General features: G+C 26.8%; 1 protein-coding gene and 1 long non-coding RNA gene across 2 annotated transcripts; both read left to right on the top strand.

The window, feature by feature from the left end:
* Positions 1 to 6,135: 6,135 nt before the first annotated feature.
* On the top strand, positions 6,136 to 10,765 carry LOC112747448 (probable xyloglucan endotransglucosylase/hydrolase protein 30). The gene is made up of 4 exons (XM_025795468.3): positions 6,136 to 6,636; positions 6,717 to 6,817; positions 7,359 to 7,567; positions 10,123 to 10,765. The coding sequence occupies exons 1-4, from the start codon at positions 6,390 to 6,392 to the stop codon at positions 10,649 to 10,651; spliced, it is 1,086 nt and encodes a 361-aa protein (XP_025651253.1). The 5' UTR covers positions 6,136 to 6,389; the 3' UTR covers positions 10,652 to 10,765.
* A 6,626-nt stretch (positions 10,766 to 17,391) lies between these two features.
* LOC140179052 (uncharacterized) lies at positions 17,392 to 22,052 on the top strand. The gene is made up of 3 exons (XR_011872651.1): positions 17,392 to 18,531; positions 18,624 to 18,728; positions 21,855 to 22,052. It is a non-coding gene; the product is annotated as an uncharacterized lncRNA (long non-coding RNA).
* Positions 22,053 to 24,802: the final 2,750 nt, after the last annotated feature.

Raw genomic sequence — 24,802 nt, 5'->3', positions numbered from 1 at the left:
TTAGGCAAGAAATTAGTTTCTATTATCTTAGATGACTATATTTTTTTTGTTAGCCATAAATAGCAGAGCATGTGTGTAGTCTAACTCATTTTTTTAAATCATTCTCAATTAACATGATACTTAGTACTTTATGTATTATTCATTAATCATATTCTTGAAAATTTGTTGTTCATTCTTCATACTTCACACATCAGTTAACAACAGTAACTGCTTCTAAATCTCGTGTCTAGATCACACTTTATATTTAGCACATGATTGCTCTATCTGGTTTTCACACAAAATCAACTTACTAATATTGCCTTCATTGCTTATGCATATTATATATTTCCCTGAACAACTTGATATTATGATGACTGTAAATCTGAAATACGGGTATTTATTTTATTTACATGTTTGGGATTAATGTTATGATAAACAGTTTGTTAGAAGATATGTTGTGTTGTTAAACTTGTAAATGATAAAGACTTCCTACCAGCTCAAAATTCTTTTGCCCCTAATGTAATATCAGTGTTAAAATTGTCACCAATGGAATCCATGTAAAGGTATATGTCTTGATTCTTGTTTATTTGCCTCATCTGCACATCATTCAGGTTTACTGCAACTACTGGCTAGTATTGTAAAGCCAATGATATCTAATGCTCCTATGCAATGTGTTAAAGCTTATTCTGCAGATCAGTATTGCAATGCACTTAAGCACAATTGTACTGGACTGAAGGCAAAATTGTGTTACTGGACAGAAGTGAAGACATGAATTGTTCTTCTTCTTTGGAAGGTAATTTATTGTATGTCAAAGAGGGATATGTAAGAGATGTTACATTTGTATACAACATTTTCAATGCACATATCATCAGTATAACTCTATTTTCTTTTCAAAGTAATCATGAACCTTTGCTTAAACAAATAAACGAATCATATTCTTAGCCATATCTTCAGGGCTTAAGGCTATAGTGTTACACCTTTTAAGAGTTATATAATATATAGTTATATACTACCAATAATAATAAGAACAAACTTTCACCGAAATAATATGTATATATTATGCCCCGACTTAGTTGGTGTGGGGTAGCTAGACTTGTATATATATTTTTCAAACAAAGTGACATAATAGGTTTAGAGTGGTTCACAAGCTAACCCTTCAAGCTTTGTACTTGCTCCAATTCTAGGTGTCATTAAATTCAATAATTGATTCATGCATGTTACCCCTTCACAAGCCAAAATTTCTCAAACTATATGCTTTCTTGTATCTTTATATTTGACTTGGGTGACGCTTCATATCCTAATGGGAGCAGGTTGGCCATTACTTAACAAAATGTCTAACAAATCTGCATAGTATTATAATTAAACTTTGGTACAATACTATTATGTATTTTATACTTGTTGACAAATGAATATATTATTCTAGAATTTCTTTTAATTATATATGTGGATTCTAATTATTGCATGGGTTGTTTTCACATCAACTTTATTATCTGAATAATATTGCCCTCAACTTTTGTAATCAAGAAGCCTCTGTCATATAAGCTGGCATGCATCCATATTCAAATAAGTTAGTTATGGCTAATTAATTGTTAATTGTGAGTGTTACTCTTAATGAATAATAGTGGCAGAGAATTGTCCACTTCTGTAGAGTAGAGCATGCTATAGAAACTATGATTGAAAGTGGGTCCATTGATGGCATAAGCTAACCAAGGATGAGATTGAAGAAGGAATTGCATTGGTTATTATGAATGAAACAATGGTTTTGGAATTCAATTTTAGTTTTCTTTATTCACAAGCTAAGCTAAGATAACACCTACACTATGCCTATAATAAGAACATCATAATAGATATGACTTATAATGACGAGTATACTTGATCCATTTGTTGAAAACCCTATCCATTCCATTTTCATTTATAAAAAGTTAAATGGCAGAATTAATGAGTACGTTAATTAGTAAAAAAAAAAAACAAAAATAGAAATAAATCATTTTGTTAGTCCAGCAAAGTTATTAATTTTAAAATGTTGTAATCAACTTTGGCCTTTGTGAAATTTTGATATTGGAATTGTGATTTATTGACGGACTTTCGGCCGCAAATAGTGAATGAACCATTCTGCCCTCAACTCTCAATTCTTTACAACTTTTCTCTATTCTTTATTCACGGACTTTTCATTATTGTAACTTAGAAGTGTCAAACGGTGCACCGAGTTTGAACCTGTTCGTTATGACTTGGGAGCGACCAGTCAAAATTAGAAAAATAATTTAATTCATATTTTAAATTAGTCAAAAAAATATTAACTTGATTTAACTCGTTTGAGTTGATGAGTTAAATGGATCAATTCGTTTGATTTTTTTAATTATTTTATAATTTTAGCAATTTTTTGCTTAATATTTATATAAATAAAAAAATTATCATACATTTATATATTTTTGTAGTAAATTATTTAGAGTCTAAATAATTAGTTAACAAAAAAATATTTTATATATTAAAAGAAATTTTATATAACAAAAGATTAAAATAAAATAAAAAATAGTCAAATGAGTTTAGAGCAATTCAAATCAAATTGCGAGTGATGACTTGTTTTGACGGATTCTTCTTAGTTCTTAGAGTTATGCAAAAATGGTTGCTTGTTTTTTTTTTTTATCAAAGATAGAGAGATTTAAATTTGTGATCTCTTAGATGAGTATGCGAAAATTATGTCATTTGGTAAATGGTTACTTATTTTTATTTTGTTTATTAATTGTCTTTTATATAGGTCGTGTAAACTTATTTTAAAATATTAATAGATAAAAAAATAATATTAGAAAATTAATAGTATAGTAGTTAATTTCAATCAATATATAAATTGTCAAATAAGTTTAATACCAGAGGTGGAGCCAGATATAAGGAAAGGGAGATAATGGTCTTCCTAATTTTAATTTTTACGTGTAAATTATATATAAATTTTAATTTAATTTTTTTTTTAAATTTTATTTTAGTTTTATTTTATTGTGTAAATATTTTTTGTTTCTCTCTAATATTTTATCTAGTTCTGTCCCTATTTGATACAAATAAATTTTTAATTTTTTATTGACTTTGAATTTTAAATCTTTTTAATTAAATATAAAGTTTTAGATTTTAAAGAATTTTAGATTTTTTTATATTTTTTTCTACACACATTCCCAAAGTACCCCTCGCACTACTGCCTTTCCATGCAAATTACGGCCCATACGTGTTCACACACGCATTGTATCTCATTTCTCACTGTTGGCTTTGGCTACATACACCTTTTAAATGGACGATAATGCCCATGAAAAACCAATAGTTTTACCGTATTCTTCCTTATTCTATGCCCACCCCTCCATACTCCAAAATAATAATTGTCATATTTCATATTTTATATTCTCCAACTCCTCCTCCTCCTCCTTTAATTTGGTCGAACTTTTGAGCCTGAGTTGTCCAATATTCATCTCATCAGAGTCACAAGCTTGGTATCTGATGAATATTATTCTCTAGTTCCCAATTCACGAAAGAAATATACCCATATCAATTGGTTTTCTTTTTATCATAATATAATTGACTTTATATATATTTGTAATAATAACTAATAATGATAATGATGTTACAATATGTTTCTTAGTTTTAATCAAATTCTATATATATACACAAGTGACGACCTTGACGAAAAACAACTCATTGGCTCATAGTTTGACAAATCATGCATTAGAAACCTTAGGTGGCAAGATATAATAATCTTACTTATTATCTTAAATCTTAATTATTAAGAAAGATGAGAGGCCACGACACTTTGTTGTACACGTGTGAAGTAAAATGGGGCCCACTACCGCCCTCCACTAGAGAATTTTTCTTTTAATTTGTTAGGAAGTTTAATAATTATTTTCTCATATAAATATATGATAATAATTTTGATATATTCACCATCTAAAATATTTTATACCGTTATATTTATATAATTATTTTTTAGATAATTATTTATGTAATTAATATAAAAGATAATTATTTTTAATTTATTAATATGACGTTATATAATTAAATATATATGAAAAATAATTTTATACCAATCGTGTATTAAAATTAAATTCTAAAAATATATACAAATTAAAATAGAAAATAGAAAAAAATATTGACAAATATTGATATAATTAGGTTTTCATGAAGATGATGAATGATTATTTTAATTAATTCAAACTTGCAAATGAAACCTGACTTTGGCATGATACTCAACATAATGTACAATACAAATTATTGAATGGTCCTTATCATTCTTGGTCACCACCCCAACATAATTTAGCAGGTTCATGAAATAGCATCTTACCCTAAAACAAATAAATAAATTATTCAATCCAACAATGATAGCAACAACCTAACGATAAGCACATATTCTCTTCTTAACAAAAAAAAAAAAAACAAAACAAAACAAAACAAAACAAAAAATATAAAATTTAACCACCACTCTGCATAGTTCTTCCTCACACAGGGGCATGCCTCGTAATAACGCTACAAAACAAAGGGCAATTTCGTGCATATGAAGAAAATGATTTTTAATATTTTTTTGGTGACAAATGATTTTTAATATAAAAATATTTATTAGTTACTGCCGTTCACAACAGTGGTTTTAATAGTTAACAAGTATTTTTTTTAATTTTACCAATTAAAATATAATTTAAAAACACAACTAACTAATTATTATTATTATATTTTTATACAAGTATGAATAATATTTAAGTATAAATGGAATTTTTATTAAAGAAAATATAGAAAAAGGTTCTCAAATTAATATCTTTAGATAATTATTCATCGAAAAAAAATTATCTTTTACTTTGTATATAAAAGTAGTTGACTTGATGTGATTATTGAATATCCTAATAAGAGTGCCAAAAATATTTAGCATATAAATGATATATACTTTCGTTAAAGAAAATAATATAAAAAAAGGTTATAAAATCAATCTTTTTAGGTAATTATTCATCGAAAGAGTTAGTTTTTACGTTGTACCTAAAAATATTTACCTTAATGTCATCACTCAATATCCTAAAAGTGCCAAAAATATTTAGCGTATATATGGTATTTTCGTTAAAGAAAATACAGAAAAAGTTTTAAAATTAATCTTTTTAGGTAATTATTCATCGAAAAAGTTAGTTTTTACGTGGTACCTAAAAATATTTATCTTAATGTGATTATTCAATATTCTAAAAGTGCCAGAAATATTTAGCGTGCGTATAAATGGTATTTTCGTTAAAAAGTATAGAAAAAAATTGTAAAATTAATCTTTTTAGGTAATTATTCATTGAAAGAAGTTAGTTTTTACGGTGCACCTAAAAATATTTAACTTTATGTGATCATTCAATATCCTAAAAGTGCCAGAAATATTTAACGTGTGTATAAAATATAAATGGTATTGTCGTTAAAATATATAGAAAAAAAAGTTGTAAAATTAATCTTTTTAGATAATTATTCATCGAAAGAAGTTAGTTTTTATGTTGTACCTAAAAATATTTAACTTAATGTAATTATTCAATATCCAGAAAATGCCAAAAATATATAGCATATAAATGGTATTTTGTTAAAGAAAAATATAGAAAGTTTTAAAAATTAATATTTTGGATAATTATTCATCCAAAAAATTATTTTTAAGTTGTACATAAAAATATTTGACTTATTGTAATGATTCAATATCTTAAAAGTTTTATAAACAATTGAACAAATTTTTTTCTTTTAAAATAATAAATATTATTTTATTAAAAATAATCTTTACAAAATTAAATTCAATCAGTTGAATAATTAGCTCACTTGTTTAATTAAACAAGTAGTCGTTAAAAATTTAAATCTTAATGCATCTATGATAAATTAGTCTTATTAGAATAAAAAATTTACTGTACATATTTTTTATTTTGACAAATCAATGACTGATTTATCACGAATTTAAATTTTTTTAAAAAAATTTGTTACTAATTAATAAATTACTACATACAAAGATATAAAAGAACGATTAAACTGATAATTCGACCAACTCAAGTTAATTATTTATATTATCAATCTAGGGATCATGTTTTAATTAATTGCAAAAGAAAATATAGACGTAATTAAAAATTAAATAAAGGAATAATGAAAGTGGCATCCAAAACTAATTAATTACAAGGACGTCAAAAAAAGGAAGATAAAAGAAATAATAAAAATCCAAAAGCAATGGCATATGATGAGCAGCCAAAAAAGACGAATACCAATCTTCTCTCTCTTGCCCCCTCCTTCCATCACGGTCTTGTGTATATAAATATACAGTGTAGAACTCACAAAACTGAGGTTTCCAATTTTCCATTCCATGACAGAGAAAAACACACACACCACTGCACCATAACAATAATAATACTAATATTTATTTAATTAAATAATATTAGTACACATAATAATATATGGATCATAATAATACTTTACGTCGTTTTGGGGAAATAATACCCAAAACTCATCGTAATCATAATTTTCTCTTATCACTCTTTCTCTTCTTCTTCTTCTTCTTCTTCTTCTTCTTCTCATCACACGCAGCTTTTGACCTAGCTACCATCCCCTTCAACGATGGCTATTCTCCTCTCTTCGGAGATAGCAACGTCGTTCGCTCCGATGACGGCAACGGCGTTAATCTCCTCCTCGATCGCTTCACCGGTAAATTCAATTCTCTCTATTTTCTTCTTCTTTTCATCTCTCCAAATCTATAATTTTCACAATTCCGTAAAATTGAGCAGGTTCTGGCTTCATATCATCGAGTATGTACAAATATGGATTCTTCAGCGCTAATATCAAGTTGCCATCAAATTATACAGCTGGAATTTGCGTCGCTTTTTATGTAAGTCACTAAAACAATTATTTTATTTGATTCTTCTATGAAATAATATATAAATTGAAATTATAGCATTAGCATCCATCAATCTCGGTTGAACTGCGCTTATTCCTTTAATTTCTTTATGGAAATGAATTGATTATTCCGTGTAAATCCCAAACTTTTTTCGTTTTCTCATCATGCATGGATTCTTTCCTTCCTTGTTTCATTTTTACTTTTTTTGTTTTGAATTATTCCGTTGGGATCAGTAAAACGCGCAACTAATTAAATATTAGTCAAACTTTACTGCTTTAATTAATTCGATTAAAAGATATTTAAAAATTGCTGACAATGAGTGAAAAGTCAATTGAAGATTATTATTGAAGATAGGTACGTACAATTTAAGATTTTTGCACTCTTCAACAATGGTTGCCCCATACTGTGTTCACTTATGAAACTTTAATTAGGTTTCATGATTACTTCTACATACTCATGATGATGAATTGATTATTGTAGATTTTGATTTTATTATTTTTTACTTCAATATTTTTCTTTTAAATTTTGGTAGACGTCAAATGGTGATGTGTTCGAGAAGACACACGATGAGTTGGACTTTGAATTCCTTGGTAACTTAGCGGGAAAACCGTGGCGGTTTCAGACCAACTTGTACGGCAACGGAAGCACCCACCGTGGCCGTGAGGAGAGGTATCGCCTGTGGTTTGATCCTACAAAGGAATACCATAGATACAGCATCCTTTGGACTGCCAAGAATGTTGTGTAAGTCTTCTAATTACTTTTAATTTTCCATCTACGACTATGCTATCTGTAAACTAAAATTAATTACCCAAATTAACTACAAATATAAAATATACTTTAAAATATAAATAAATACTAAAAATAAATTATATATATATATATATTTATACATAAATATATTAGTAGTTGATTTTAATAATTAATTTTAATTTATAAATAATATTTTTATTTCACCTATATATAAATTTAGAATTTAATTTTTACCAAGGTAAAACAGTTTTAGACTTTTAGAAGTGTATTTAATCATGTAATTTATCTTCTATATTGATTACACATGTTAATGTATCAAAATAAACTCATAAATTTAAATAAAAAATGTTAACCAACTAATATTTAATTTGTGAATGGATATAATATATGACAAATTTATATGTAATTATTTTTGTATAAAATTAATAGTTAAAAATCTTTGATTTGATAAGTTTGGCTAAATTATAAACAACTGTAGACAACTGTTTAATGTTTAATGTTCACCCTAATATATCCCCACAAAAATGAGTACACAGGTTATAGCTTTGCATTGCCTGAAGATTAGAATTTATATACGTTTTTTATGAGCTAAATTTTATAGTTGAATTCATGCCGTCTTATCCTAATTAATATGATTTAGAGCTTATTATCATATGATATTGTTAATAAACCACATGAAGATTAATTAACAATCATATACAAAACTTTACATCCCGAATATTAAGGGAATTCTTGTGTAGTAGTGGTCTAATGTAATTCAAAATTGCTCCATGAAGAATAAACGTGCTAATTATTAGCAAGATTTAGTTACACACATTACAAACTGTCAAAATTCAAAGTAGTGAGAAATACAAAATAGTACCCATAATCTTAAGGTTAAGAATAAATATTAAAATAGTGATGTATCGATGATATCGTGCACTTTGCTATCTGGTATTTCCAATGATGTCTTCCCTTTTTGTGCCTTTGTATTTGCCTCATGCTTGGAAAGTCTTTTCTGGAATGTGTATTTATGGAATATAGTATTAAACTTTAACGTGATGTGTTTGTGTATGTATGATCAATGATGAATCGTTTTTTTTTTTTGGACTCAAACGTGAGGAAGGGATTTAAAGTGTTTGGAGTTGCGTGTGGGATGCGTTTTTATAAGATTATAATTGAAATTTGAAGGCATATAGTTTTCGTTGCTAAAAGGATGGTTTGGAATTGAATGATATAATTTCCAGTTTGGACAAGTGCATTATGGCCCACACTGCAACTTGAAATTTTTTTTTTGTTTTCATAATTATATTATTATTCTCATTATCTTCTCACCATTATTATGGTGATCATGATAAGATATATAATGGATTAAACAAAAAATAATAATGTTCTTATATTTTTAATCACATAAATTTGTGTTTATCCTTATGTTTATCTGTATCACACATGTGACATATGTGAGAGACTATATCTTTTATTTCAAGTCATATAAATATCATGGTCCTTCTCATTATCATCATCATTTGAATTGATTCTTTAATTTGATGTGAAAGCCTAATATCCGGTGAGATTGTGGGTTGTGGGGTGAACAAAATTGCATTATTTCCCTAATTTATTAATTTCTGTATTATTACATATAATTAGTTATAATTTAATTATTTATGCTTCTAGAATTTGATTGAAATTTCTCTCCTCCAGATAAATTCAGTGGACCGTATGTGCCTAATTCATTATCCAATTAAAAGCTCTAAACTACCCATAAAGCAGGTTAATTAATTAGGACGGTGTTGTTATTGATCTTAATCCAACTGGACCTACAAAGTGTGGCATAAATAAAATTCATCAGAAAACAGGGAATTAGTTCGTCCACTATAAAGAAGCATGCATGTGAACTATGTTTTTAATTAATCTCTATGATCAATGGCAACAAAATTTAGTTAAATTAATTATCAACCAAACTAAAGCAAGCTCATAGATTCCTATACCATTTGCCAAACCTTCTTGTCCCCATAGTTCCACCTAATTGAAACTCAATACAACTAGCTGGCAAATATCTCTTTTTTATTTCATTGGAATATTTGCCTATGTGTGACAACTACCAAACAATAGGTTTTTTATTTTTATTTTTTTAAATATTTAAATTCAATAATTTCTATGTGTAGCTAGCGCAAATTTTTGGATTCTAACATTTAATTATATATTCCATGTAGTTATGAGATAGTACATAAAATAATAAGTAATTTTTTAACAAGTAAATTTTTTTATTTTTAAACAAAGCATTTTTCTATAATTTAAAATTTTTTAATTAATTTATAACTATTTAAGCAAATAAAATAACTCTTGTAAACGGTAATTTATTAATGTGTCAAATTAGAACCGCTTAAACCAATTACTTAGATAGTTGATGATCGAATTAGAGAGTATCAAGCCATGAAGGGATGTTTTATCCTTCTAACAAATTGTTAGACAAAAAAATATATTTACTTTTTTTCTAGTTTGAAATTAGGCATAAATATAAATATGTTTAATAATAATTTTAACGACTATGTATGAATTTATTTCAGATTTTACATTGATGAAGTTCCAATTAGAGAGGTGCTAAGAAGTGCTGAAATGGGAGCTGATTACCCATCTAAACCAATGTCATTATATGCAACAATTTGGGATGCATCAAATTGGGCCACTTCAGGTGGAAAGTACAAAGTGAACTATAAATATGCACCTTTTGTAGCCGAATTTAAAGACCTAGTCCTCAAGGGTTGCTCCGTTGACCCTATTGAAGAGTCCACCGTGGCCGGCCGAAGCATTTGCTCCGACCAACACGCCGATCTTGAGGCACAAGACTATGCTGCCGTGACCCCAAGGCGCCGCCTAGCGATGCGCCGGTTCCGGCAGCGTTACATGTACTATTCTTATTGTTATGATACATTAAGGTACCCTAATCCATTACCTGAATGTGACATTATACCATCGGAGAAACAAAGATTTAAGGAGACTGGAAGGTTGAAATTCGGCGGCAGCCACCGCCGGCAGTCTCGGCGGAAGGGCCGGACTACAACTCCGGTGGATGATACCGATCAAGGTGATATGTGATGAGTGACGATTGGGTTGTAAATAATAGTGTCCAATATAATTTTATATATGGTTTTGTCTATATATTTAATTGTTTGAAACCATAAATAAACCAAGTGATTATTTTTAGGTCAATTTTTTTTCTTCTTCTTTTATTTTTTATATGTTTGGTGTTATGTTAGTGTATTATATATGTGTATGTGGTTGCAGTAGGTGGAATATATATTTACATGAATGAGTGCACAAATGAATAAGTCCAAGCTTTGTGTGTGTCAAGAATTGCATTGACGGTCACTAATTATATTATTTGTGTGGTTGGTTTCTCTATTCATCAATTAATTGAGAGTGGTTTAGGTTGTATGTTAAATACAAAACTAGATTATGCTTTAACTTCGACAATTTTTTTTTATTTTAAAGACTATATTATAGGGTTAGTTAGTGGGAGCTAGGGAGAGTAAAATTAAATGAGAAAGTATGAGGAGCCAATGAAATATTTGTATAATGTGTATAATGGAGGTTTAGGGAGTATTAGAAATATAACTATTAGTGTTATCTTTTACCATCAGCTAAAATTTTTGAGATGAGTGGTATCATGACATGGTATTAAACCGCTAAATTTAAAAGATTCAGTCTTCACAGGTAAGTTATAAAATTTAGAATTGAAATGATGTTAAGAGACAATATTTTTAATGAAAAAATAAAAATTGATTAATATTGACTTAAATATAAGATAAATATACACTATAAAAATATTCATTACTACATTTCAAAAATCTGAAATTCAAATGAGACATGTAGAAAGTTAATCATATATAAAGTGTGAGTTCATCAATGATATTTATAAACATGTTATTAGTTATTACTCTAAAAATAATGTATGGTCATTTCTATGAAAGAGAGAAATTAAATGATTAAATTAATTAAGAAATGAAAATTAAAGTTAGACGATCTATCAACCATTATGAATAATGTTTTTCCTTTATCCAGTAGCTAGTAAGTGGCAAGTAGTGCGTTGTTTTCTTTAATTTTAAAAGCATTAGAATATGCAAAAACCGTCCTATTGGCCGAGAAGAGTAAGGCATAGAAATTTGAAAGTGATTAGTGTCATGAAAGTTTTTGGCTCTGAAATGACATCGAACCTACCTGTCGCTAACATATATGCTAATACTAATTAATTATATTAACCAGCTAGCTATATATAGTGCTTTGACACATCATTTGGATAATGAACTATGATTAAGCACTTGACAAAATAATAACTGCTCGATGTGATGATACATTGTTATTAGACGGAAAACTTTAAAGATGAAAAAAAGGTGTTTGATATTATATCCTACAAACTATATCAAATTATATATATGGTTATTAATTGTTAACTAGATTAATGAAATTCATATTTTTAAATTATTATTAGAATACAGTTAGCTAGCAGCTAGCTATAAGTAAAATTGTTATTTAAACATAAGGAAAAGCATAGTGGAATATACACTATTTTATTGTCAATTAATTAAGAAAATTATCCCATATAATTGCATCAATTTACGTATCCGAAGTTAATCTATAACTTAGCATGAATATAGTACTAAAAGTAAATTTGTCTGTAAAGAAAAAATATACGAGGAAGTTTCATAAAAAAGCAGTGAAATAATACCGATAGTATAGTTAGTATATAGGGTTCGTTGTACCAACTAATGTTATTATTACTTGCTTAACCAGCTGGTTTTTATCTTTTTTTCCCCAATTATTAGTGCGTGCTTGACCAGTTTTTTTTTTTTTAAAAAATAGTAGATTATATTTTATTAATTATTAAAAATAAAATATAAAGATATTTAAAAATAGGATAATATAATAAAAGGTGGGAATTTTTTAAAAACACTATACTGAAGGTATTTATCTAATGGTGTGTAGTTGAAAAATGAAGAAAAATTTTAAAGAAGAAAGAATGGTAAATCAAATTGAATGCAACTAAGAACTTGCTTCATGGAGATGACGATCTAAACTGAGAGTTCTTTGGATTTTACCGAACAACTTGACAGAACTTGCTAGAATGGTAGACGGCATAGAAGTAAAACCTTCAAAAATCAACTGGTTGCGAGCTTTCTAGCAGTTCCAGCAAATGATGGCAAGCAATTGAGGATTACGGTCAGCATTCTTTAACGGGTTAAGTATCTCTGTTGATGCAGTCCACCATGTCCAAAAGTCGTTAGAACTCTGAGGGAGAAGACAATCACGAAGATAACTTTGAGACTATACGTCTTTAATTCTAGAGCAATCGATCAAACAATGAGTGACTGTTTCCATTGCTTCATGACAGCAGGGGCATATTGGTGATATAGATGGGATGCGGTGATGAATCTAAGCAAGTACCGAAAGTCGGCCATTGAGAGCTTTCCAGATAAATAGCATAATTTTGTGAGGCAAGTTCAACTTCCATAGATCAATTCACGATTTTTTCTGCTACATATAATTAGGGCAAAGCTCCAGAGGCGGATGGTAAAATAAATAGCCAATTCTGTAACCTGAAGTTGTATCATATTGCTTGAATTTGTTCAAATCCCATTGCAATTTGTCTCTACTCTGCTGAATTTTAACTGACAAAATCCTGTTTGCAACATTTTAAGGAAATAATTCTTGAATGAGATTCTGATTCCAATTCCTATATTTAGTAACTAGATCTTTAACTCTTGGAACCAACTCAGAAATAGCCTGTCTATTTGACATGTCAAAAATCATTAAAAGATATAAAGGAGACAGTCAAAGATCCTCAAAGGTTCGGATATTCTCACCAGTATCCACAGCCCAATATTTGACCAGTTGCTATGCTAACTTATAAAATATATATAATCAGTATTCACTTTTCATTCATGCGAAATACATGTGGGAGTAATTTGATAAAGATGCTTAAAATATATTTTTTAATATTTTTAATAATTAAAATTTAATATATGTAATTAATTAAATTGTATTATTTTTGTTAAAATAAAACATTTAATTAAAAAATCGATAAATTATATTTTGAATTAGTCTAAATTAATACTTTTTATAAAACTAACAACAATATTTTTATTATAAAAAATAATTAAAATACTATTATTATTATTATTATTATTATTATTATAGGAGTATTTTAATTATTTTTTATAATAGGATTATCGTAGTCATTTTTTATAAAAAAATATTAATTTAAATCGGTTTAATGTTTAATTTATCGATTTTTCGATCAAATCAATTTATCTGATCTAATTTTAATAAAAATAATACAGTTTAATTAATTATATATATTAAATTTTAATTACTTAAAAATATCTTTTAAAAAATATATTTTAAATAACTTTATCTAAATAACTCCCAATATATATACTACAATAAAAATAGTGATTACAATACTTTAAAAAATATTTTTAAAATTAAACTAATATTTTTATTATTAAATAATATTTTTAAAAGAATATTGTTAAAAGAAATATTACCAAAATATAAAAAAATGTAACTTTAATTTTAACGATACGTGGTGGTAATCGTTGTAGTATATATATATATATATATATATATATATATATATATATATATATATATATATATAATGGTTATTGTTTCCATGGAAATTTCCAAAGGAGTAGGTGATCGTTCATTTTCTTTATTTAGTACATGACCCACAAATACGTTAGTTTAGTTCAAACGGTTTGGTTTATCTCTTAGCTTTCTCAAAATTTAATATAAGAGCATGTGTATTTGATGTCTCACATATAATTTTTCCACACCACATAATATTTGTTGAGTAAATATCTATAGTCGTTTTCGAGATTTGCATAAATACTCAATCTAATCTTTAAGATCTCGATTTTTTTATTGTAGTCTTTTAAATAGAACTTCGAGCATTTAAAGTAGTCTCTGATCATATTTCAGGTGATGAGTCATCACTGGAGTACTAACGTGACCTCGGATTACCACGTGGGAGGGGCCCAAAACATCGTCGTTTTAGTTTGGCACCTTTGATAGCCAAAAATAACGTCGTTTAGATGTTATTTAGTATGAAAAACAGTTTTCTCTCCCAACACAAACACTTCACTTCATTCGTCTCTTTCTCTTCCACCCTCTGACTTCTTCTTCATCTCTCCATCAATGGCGTAGCCGTAGGGTTGTATTTGCTGTCTTGAAAATTTTGAGAGAAGAAGTAATCCGACCAAAAGTTGTTATCGTTCTTTCCCTCCTTCACGAGAAGCACGAGGTTCTGACTTTGTGATCGGACTCAAGGTAACCTTCTTTTTTTGTTATACTTTGCATTTTCAATACAGTGTTGGTTGATGATATGCGAGTTGTTAGTGTAGTTGAGGTTATGGAGTTTTGGTGTCATTGTAGTGTCTTGGGTTTGAAGGCTGGCGGGGTTTGTGAGGTTGCTCTATTTAACCCGAATGAAACAGGGATGAAACAGGGAGATGTATGCAGGATTGGAAAAATATGTTTTCTTGTGGTGATTTTTTTTAATACATTAATAGGCTTTCAAATTCTGCCTGTATTAAGTGAAAATTTAAAATTTCTTGCAGATGGAAGAGATGTTGGACATCATATTTCATCACAGGGGTGACTTCAAAAAAAATGCAAAAGGGATTATGGTATATTCTCCAGACAACAAGGCCTGTTTAGGTGATTTAGACACTGATACTCTAGATGTCTTCTACAAACAGAACTACCATAAAGAACTTGGGTACAATGACATAAAACAATACTAATAGCATGTTCCTGAAAAAGGCTTGGATAATGGACAACACTATCAGTACAAACACAGCTAACACTAGCAACTGGGTAATCACTTTTTGCATATAGACATCCTCCTCCAGCCTTCGAAACCTCCAATCAAAGTTCATCTTTGTTTCATAATCATCACCACAAGATTCTAATTTATCAGCATGTTCCTCATTCATAAAATATGCCCACACAAAAAATCCGCACCATCTCGTCCCACTTGTCTATAACCAACAAACAATCAAAATTCAGAGAGGAGCAACAAAAGAACATTGAGGAGATTAACAACACAAGTAATTATTCTAACCCATATTATAATTGGAGCAGTCATAAAACTGTTTGTTCGAATTTGTATCTGTACCAGACCATCTGAGAACCGGCCGACAGCCACAATCGTTACCATTCTGGCGGGACCGATCTTCTGCTCTTCGTTTGCGTTCTCGTACGGTTCCAGTTAGATGGATAACGGACAGAGCTTCCGCCTGCAGTACTACCACCACCTATCATCGACATGAGTAGTGGCCCCAGACGGAAGAGTATGAACAGGAAGCAGTGTATGAAAAAAGAAGAATAAGAGATGAAGATGAAGAGGAGATAAACTGTATAAAAATTTGAGAATTTAGGGTTACATATAATAAGAGGGACTAACATGGGTACAAATTGAAAATTAGCCAGCTCAGCTAGTCGTTGGACCCCTCCAGTGTAGCAAACCGAGTTCATGTTAGCGCTCTAGTGATGGTTTATCATAAAAAATATGGCCAAAGACCACTTTAAATGCTCAGAACTTTATCTGGAGGACTACAATGAAAAATTAAGATCTTAAGAATTAGATTGAGTATTTATACAAATTTTAAGAATAATTATGGGTATTTATTCATTGAATATGATAGTTCTTCATTACAAATAAGATTTGTTGGTACATTTGAATATGCACAGTATGGTGAAATTTTCCTCAAAATAGATATATATGCTTTTGGTGTTGTTCTCTATGAACTCATATCCGAAAAGGAGCATTATCAATACAAATGAGATTGTGACTGAATCAAAAGTGCTAGTTGCCTTGGTTTGTTATTTCCTTTTTTCTCTTTATGTTGGTCTAATCACTATTTATAACTCATCACACATGTCACTCAATATATTTTCACTTTTTTTGGGAAAAATTGCAGTTTGAAGAGGTTCTTAGTCAACCAGACCCAAAAGAAGATATTTTAAAATAGGATAAATTATCCATCTAAGCCAATGACACACCATAATTTTACAATTCAGTAAAAAAATGATACATGAATCAATGAGATATACATTTTTATGTAATTTAAATTAGAGCAATTTAAATTACAGTAATTTAAATCACACTGATTCGAATTACACGTGTGATTCGAATTACACACACGCACATAAACATTAATTCGAATCAATCTGATTTGAATTATACACACTAATTTGAATGAGGTGATTCGAATTACAAACACGCTATCCATAGTAATTCGAATTGGACAGTTTCGAATTATTCAAGAGTTGTGCCCATAGTAATTCGAAAGAGAGTGATTCAAACTACACACATTTTGTGATATAATTTGCAATACTTTTCTGCCCATTTTTCTATTAAAAAATTAATAATTTATTAAAAATTAATAATTTAAAAATTAAAAAATATATATATATTATTTTATGCATTAAAAAAAACTAACAAAATATTTAATTACAATACTTTTTTAAAATATTAATGAGCTATCAATTCGAATTCCATACGCTACTCTTTTGCCTATACAATACACTCTCTTTCGAATTACTATGGACATCAACTCTTGAGTATTTCCCCAATTCGAATTATTATGAATAGCGTGTGTGTAATTTGAATCACCCATTAAAAATATATATTTTGTGTCTCTCTAAAATATTGAGACATTAATTTTTAACTTGAGACACTAATTATTTTTATAATTTTCTGTCATGTCTAACTTACCAAATAAAATATGAAACCGAAAGTCAGTGTTCACTGCTCACTTGTTCTTATTTTTTAAATTTTTTTAATGCTCTGGATCACGGGATGAATATTTGATCATTAAATGTTTTGTGATTTTATTGAAAGTTTAATTGATTATTTGATTATTGATTAACTCTGCTGCTTTACTGTGTTGTTGTTTTTTTTCTAGCGCTCTCTGTTTGGGCTCTTTTTTGTGGTTCTTTCCTTTGTCGTCGTCACTTGCTTCCTCCCCTCTGTTCGAGCTCTGCTTTGTTAATAATATTAATCCTGTGATTTTGAGTTGTTGGATTTGTTTACCCATTTTGTTAGTTTCTGATTTTTTGTAATTATTTTACTTTTTTGAAAATTTGTTAATAAAACTGATTTTTATGATTCTGAGTAGTTACTAGGTTTGTTTATTGATTTTGTTAACTTGAGTTGCTTGTTTTGAATTGATTATGTGATTCAATTTAATAACTCTGATGCTATAATTCCGAGCTATTGGATTCAATTTATTTGTTTTGAGTTGATTTAGTTTGTTAATAATTCTTATTCTGTAATTTTGGGTTGTTGGGTTCAATTTATTTTTGCTTGTTTTGAGTTTGATTTGGTGATTCAATTTGTTAATAATTCTAATTATGGGATCCTGAGTTGTTGGGTTTATCCTAAATTCCTGAGTTAATAAGAGTATAATACTAATGTTGTGAATTTTTGTTTATTCTGAGTTGTTGATTTTTTAAAATTCTGAGTTAATTTTATTGATGGTTAATTTTTATTGGTTGTATGTTGAAAATGAAACAATCAAAAAGTAATTAAATCTTTTGCTGTTTATGCTGATTTATTATGTATTTTTTTGTATTTGATTTAATTTTTTTTCTAAATTTTCTCTCTGTATCTGAACTTGCTGTTTAATCTATTATTTACTGACTGGAGACTAAATTATTGCTGTTTTGTGTTTGTGTTTTACTGTTTGTTCTGAATTTTTTTCCATAAAAAATCTTGTTTTTCTGGACCTTGCATAAAACTTCATTTTTTTTTCTTGTTTTTCGTTAGAATGTTTCAGATGAACGAGCTAAAAGAGATACAAGAATCTTCTTGAGTCATTGATATCATTATCTACAATAAATGAGCAACTGAAAGCAGTGTCACTGACTAGTGACTACTGGTAATTCCTATGTTCTTTTTTGATATGATGGTAGGTTGCTATTTTTTTAGTATAATATATTAAAAATGATTTTATTTCACCATATTATATGCAAATAATTTTTTATTTACACTTTGGTATAGTTTGAAGAAATAAGGAGTGGATGCAGAATGAAAGACAATGAAATACTAAAATTAGGAGAAGATTTGAAGGTAAAAGAGAAAACATGCAGAAATAAAAAAGAAAAGGTATTATTCTTCTTTAATTACTTATATTAAAAGAATCTTATTTGCTTGCTATAACCTCACGATTATTTAATATTAAGAAATTGTAGCTCTTATTTGTTATTCAGAGTAAGGAGTTTGAGAGAAAATTAAAAGAACAAGAATTAGTTGCAGTTACTGAAAAGAGTTATTTATACATAATGACTATTTTTTAATATATAAATAATATTTTTGTGAAATATTTTTGTATGCCTATTATATGTGCACTCTTTTATAATAAATTTTGTGTATTTTTTATGTATTCTTCTAATTTTATTGCTATGTGATTGTTGAATTCTTAAAGAATTTTCTTCTTTTAGCTAATTTTTTAATAAATGATAAAACCACGATTAAGTGATTAATTAAAGTTTAAAAATAGAGCTGCTGAAATATACCTAACGGGGTGGTGGTCGAGAGTTCGAGCCTCTTTCACCCCATTTTTTTTTCAAAAAAATTAACGCACTCTTTTAATTTTATTTTTTATGTATTTTTTACCTACTCTTTTAATTTTATTATTGTATGATAATATAATGATGATGATTAAACTTTTTTTTATATAGTATATAAACTTATTATTAATAATAATCATAATAATAATAATAATAATAATAATTAGCAATCTGTGAATGCATTTTTTGGTTATCAATTATTTGATAACGGTAGAATATATAATGATTATGGTTAATTTTTATATATTGTATATGAACTTACTAATAATAATTTATTTAACAAGCTACTATTATCTATGGTTCTCAAACTATAATCTCAAATAATTTTTTTATCAATTTTGTATATACACAAATACACCTAGGTACATACAAGCACCCCTCTTAGTTGACATAATTTTAAATTTAACATGTGATAATTTAATGTCTTATCATTAATAAATAGATAACTTATATTTAAATCTAACCATTTATATCTTTTTACATTTCATTTCAAATATTAAACAAATTTAAAAATATATCATATACTGATTATATCATACTAAAATATTCTTTTAATTAATTAAAAAAAAACTAAAATATCCATTTGAGTAATATGTAAAAGGATTGAAATACCTTTTTAATATTTTGACAAAATAACCTCTTATAATTAATTTGAAAAAACTAAATATCCTTTTAAGTTAAAGGTTATTAAATTTTATTAAGTCAGCAAAAAAAACATAAGTCACCAAAAGTAAAATTTATTAAAAATTAAAATTTGAATTTAACTTAAAAAAGACAAAATATTCATATAATCTATTATAAGAGGCTAAAATGTCCTTTTAGAATTAATTTTAAAAATACTAAAATATTTTTGTAGCCCACTTTTAATGTACTAAAATAACTTTTGAGGATTAATTAAAAAAAGACTGCAATACACTTATAAAATTAACAAAAATTAGATATATTTTAGTTCTCAATGCATTAACTTTTTAAAAGTAGTATGGGATATTATAAAACAAAATGAATATTGTTTATTAGAGATGACTATCTTGTACTTCCTTTTTAATTTCATAAATGAGCTAATAAACAAAGATCAACCTCTGGCCCTTTCCTCCAATCAAAGACCAAAAGTTTTTTTTATTACAAAATAACTTAATATATACAATAGATAAACTAATATATTAAAACTTGATTTTTCATCCGAACTAGTGTATGTTTTCATACTTTGTATGAGATAATACATAAAATTATATAAAAAAATTTATTAAAATTTAAATGAAAAATATATATATAATAATTATTATAAATATTTTATAATTTAAAAATATTAAAAATAATTAATATTTATTCTAATCAATTTATATTGGTTAAATGATTATCTTATTTGTCTGCTTAAGTAAGTATTTGAAATTTGAATAGATTAATAATAAGTAGAGCATCAATATGTGGTGGATTAATCTTCGACTTGTCGAGTTAAAAAAGTCGATAGAAAAAAATTGTATTTGTCTTTAAAATAGATTAATTTTTCATTAATAGCAGCGATACTTATGAACTTTTGTCTTTGTTGAAATTTACTTAGAAAAATTTTATTTATTGGTATCGTATTCATTCTTAAAGTCAAAATAATATGATCAACATTATTACTTGTTAAAATTTCACATTTTATAAAATAATTTTTAAATTTTCAAATTTATAAACTTATGTTATTACAAAAATTATTAGATCGATTAATATTTTTTGATAACATGTATACCAAAACACCATCGTTGAAACTTGATTTTTCATCCGAATATTTCTTCTTTTTTGGTCAAGCATTTGAATCTTTAATTTCTCTAGCTATTTGCACTATTTTTTTTCATCCTTTTCTATGTATTAAATGAAGGTAAGTTTCTTGTATCAAAAGCTTCTACCTGTTTCACTCATTTTTTCTTTTGCTAGCTAACGTTAGTTAGCTTGTAAAATTTTCAAAGTTTATACACATGCAATGACTAGTTCAAATACTTGTGAGAGTTTAAATTAAATAATTTAATTTAACATGAATGTTATGTCAGAATGAACTCTCTCATATTACAAACACACCCATTCTCAATTTCCTTAATTAATTAAATTCTAACTCAAATTGTGTAAATTAAAATGTTCCCTAATTATTATTATTATTATTATAACATGATGTGGCAAAAGGGTAAGCAAGATGCAATATTATGCATTTATTATGATTTCTAAATCAATGTAATTTCTAATTTCAACATATATATTTCATTTTAAATCAAATCATTGCCATATAATTTTTTAGACCCAAACAAACACTAGAGGTTCATATAGTTGCTTAGTTCTAAAAGGCTAAAGATTGCATAGTTGAATTCTGATGGATGCAGTTGAGCTACCATGCCCAACCATTTAGGGATTTTAAAGTGTTTAATAATAATAGTAATAATAATAATAATAATAATAATAATAATAATAATAATAATAATAATAATAATAATAATAATAATAATTTAAGCAAATTAAATTTAGTGGATGCTTACCTGTTTATTAGCTTATACCCTTTTTTCTTATATCTTTTTTTTTTTTGAAAGACTTTTTTCTTATATCTTATGAATGTTAGGAAAGTGGTCTTAAATTAATGGAACAGCCACTTAATTATAGCATTTGTTAATCTTGCTCTATCCTCCTTTTTAAGGTTTCAACATCGCTAATTGATTATCTTATCTGGATGGGAAATTGACCATAACAATATTGGGGAGCCTAAATTATAGGTGCTGGCCTAATCATCATCACCAACAACATATTCTGGTTGGAACTACTTACAGTTACACATGCTCTTTATATCACTATATATAAACCTATTTATTTATTTAATTTATTTATTTGAAAGGTATTTCTATTTCACATGTACTATGGTGATATGTGTTTCAATGTTTTTAAGTATTAATTTTAGTCATAAAATGATGAGTAGAGAAGAATTAAAAGATAAAATATATTAATAAATAAGACGAGAGACGAACGAAGAGATGAAATATATCTATAAAATACATCGTCAAAAGTATAAAAACTTTTTTTGCGAGATATTAGTGGTGAATGAATGACATTTTTCTTCGCGCAATAAATCTAAAGGAAGAAGAAGATGAGAAATAGAAAAAATAGAGAAGAAAAGAAAATAATGAAACTAATAAGTTTAGGATAATTTTAAAGTGAAAAATATTAAAAAAAATAATTCAAGATATAATTTAATTAATTTTTCAAATTAAAAATGTGTCTAAATATTTTAGAAAGACAGAAAGTACATATATTTTATGCATATTTATCTCTTTATATCTTTAATTTTGTGTCTTATAAAAAAGGCTATATATATATATATATATATATATAACTGTATTCATAGTTTTTTCGTAAACATAGGCATTAACCAAACGGTGTTTGACATATTTTATATTTCTTTTTCTTTATATATATCTACTTTTCAGATATTAAAGCAGTCTACCAAATGATTAGCCATATTAAGAAGAATATAATTTTTTTATATCTAGCTATCTTATTAGTATGAAATATTTTATATAAAAAAGTTACATTTATCTTCATTGATGATGTATTATCTTTACAATGAAATTTAGTATCACATTTTATAAATTATAAAGGTACATCGATGTAATATTAATTAACTTTCAGAGGAGATCAATATATGTTGTGTAAATTGAACAGACCCATGATAAATTTCACAAAATTTCATTAGAGCTCATTGTAATTTGTCCTAATCATAATAAAGGTCATAAATCATAATGAAACCCGTAGAAAACAGAGAGATGGGCATGACCTTTTAAGAGAAAAAAATCCGCACTAAAAAGATGGGCTTGACCCAAGAGCAGTTTAGCTTTGAGTCGTTTTCTTTTTTTTGGTCATACACTCGTAGTAGATACCATTAATATCAAGAGTTTTTAGCAACTGACATATTTAATTAATAATAATTGTAATTTTAAATAAATATCAAGAATATTTGTAATCACATAAATTTAAAAAATTTAAAAGTTATTTTATAAAATATAAAGTTTTAATAAGTAACAATGTTAATCATATTATTTTGAGTTCAAGCATGAATATGTTACCAACAAATAAAATTGTCCAAATAAATTTTAATAAAGACAAAAGTCCATAAATATTGCTATTAATAAAAAATTAATCTATTCTAAAGATAAATACAATTTTTTTATGAATTTTCTAGCTCGGCATCTCGAGAACTAATCCACCACATATTGATGCTCTATTTATTAAGGGTCTGTCGCTAATTAATGAATTGTTATACACACAAGATAAGATTCAAACTCAAAATACTTGCTTAAGCGGACAAATGAAATGATCATTCGACCAATTCAAATTGATTAAAATAAATATTAATTATTTTTAATAATTTTAAATTGTAAAATATTTATAATAATAATTATTATATATTTTTTTATTTAAATTTTAATAAAAAAATTTATATAATTTTATATATTATCCGCGTAGGACACAAAAGCATACATTAGTTTTAAATAAATATCAAGAATATTTGGTGTATGAACAGTGTTATTGATAAAAAAAAAAACAAAATGGCAACAAATATCACCGAACCAATTTGTGGACCTTCAACTGCGGGGAATGGATCATTGTGCGACCAAGTAAAATGAGAAAGACTTCATACGAAACCTCAAATTACGTTGGCTTAGACTTAGATATAGTCTTTGAAGTAGCGTGGGAAAAGAAAAACTAATTGTATCGACAAAGATTGGAGAACACTGAGAAAAAGTCCACATACTTGTTCAATTATTGCCATTTTACGTTGTTGAAAATCTCAATAAGGGTGTTTAGTGAAAAGGATGTGTAGGATGTTTTAGCTGCCACTCTACCTATGTTTAATGTGGATGGTTAGAAGAAATAAATAAATAAAATTCAGAACTAGATGAGAAATCTTATGCTCAATTTTCTATCTCCCTCCATTTTAAAATAGATGATGCTTTGACATTTTCATTTTTTAAAAAATAATGTATTTAGATGTGAATTAAGGGTTATTTGAGGTAAATAATTTAATTAAATTCTTTTGATAAAAGAGTTTAAAACATATATATGGATTTATATTAAAACAGTTTATAAATAAATTATTTTATGTTTAAATTATTATTATAGAAATACTTGTTTTAAATAGAAATAATAAAATAATTTTTGAAAAGGAGAAAAGTCAAATTTTTTTACTATTTCAAAAGTTTTTAAATAATTTTTCAAAAAATTAAAAGCATATTTAAAAAACTGTACTAAACAATGTAATTTTACATAAGTCAAAAAATCCAAAAAAATACCTTTTGAAAATTTTTAAACGGGCTCTAAATCTAGATACATTATCTTTTGGTTTAATTATTAGTCTTTATAGTTTTATTAAATTTGTAATTAGATCTCTATATTTTTTTCGTTCAACTAGATTTCACATTGTTTATAATTTTGTAATTAAATTTTTTCATATAAAAAATATTAACATTAATAGAATATTCTTTTCAAAAAATATGTAGTCAGAATTTTAATTAGATTCTTAATTGTAATAATTTGTAAAATCTGTTAACTCTAACAATTTTTGTACACTAATAATAATCTAATTATAAAATG

Source organism: Arachis hypogaea, chromosome 15 (assembly GCF_003086295.3).
Source record: "Arachis hypogaea cultivar Tifrunner chromosome 15, arahy.Tifrunner.gnm2.J5K5, whole genome shotgun sequence".
In the NCBI taxonomy this organism is placed as follows: domain Eukaryota; kingdom Viridiplantae; phylum Streptophyta; class Magnoliopsida; order Fabales; family Fabaceae; genus Arachis; species Arachis hypogaea.
This window is presented reverse-complemented; position numbering and strand designations above follow the sequence as displayed.

Coding starts and splice junctions, on each gene's coding strand:
- LOC112747448 (XM_025795468.3), top strand. CDS start 6,390: ATGGATCATAATAATACTTTACGTCGTTTTGGGGAAATAATACCCAAA. Junction 6,818..7,358: donor GAATTTGCGTCGCTTTTTAT/GTAAGTCACTAA, acceptor AAATTTTGGTAG/ACGTCAAATGGTGATGTGTT. Junction 7,568..10,122: donor TGGACTGCCAAGAATGTTGT/GTAAGTCTTCTA, acceptor AATTTATTTCAG/ATTTTACATTGATGAAGTTC.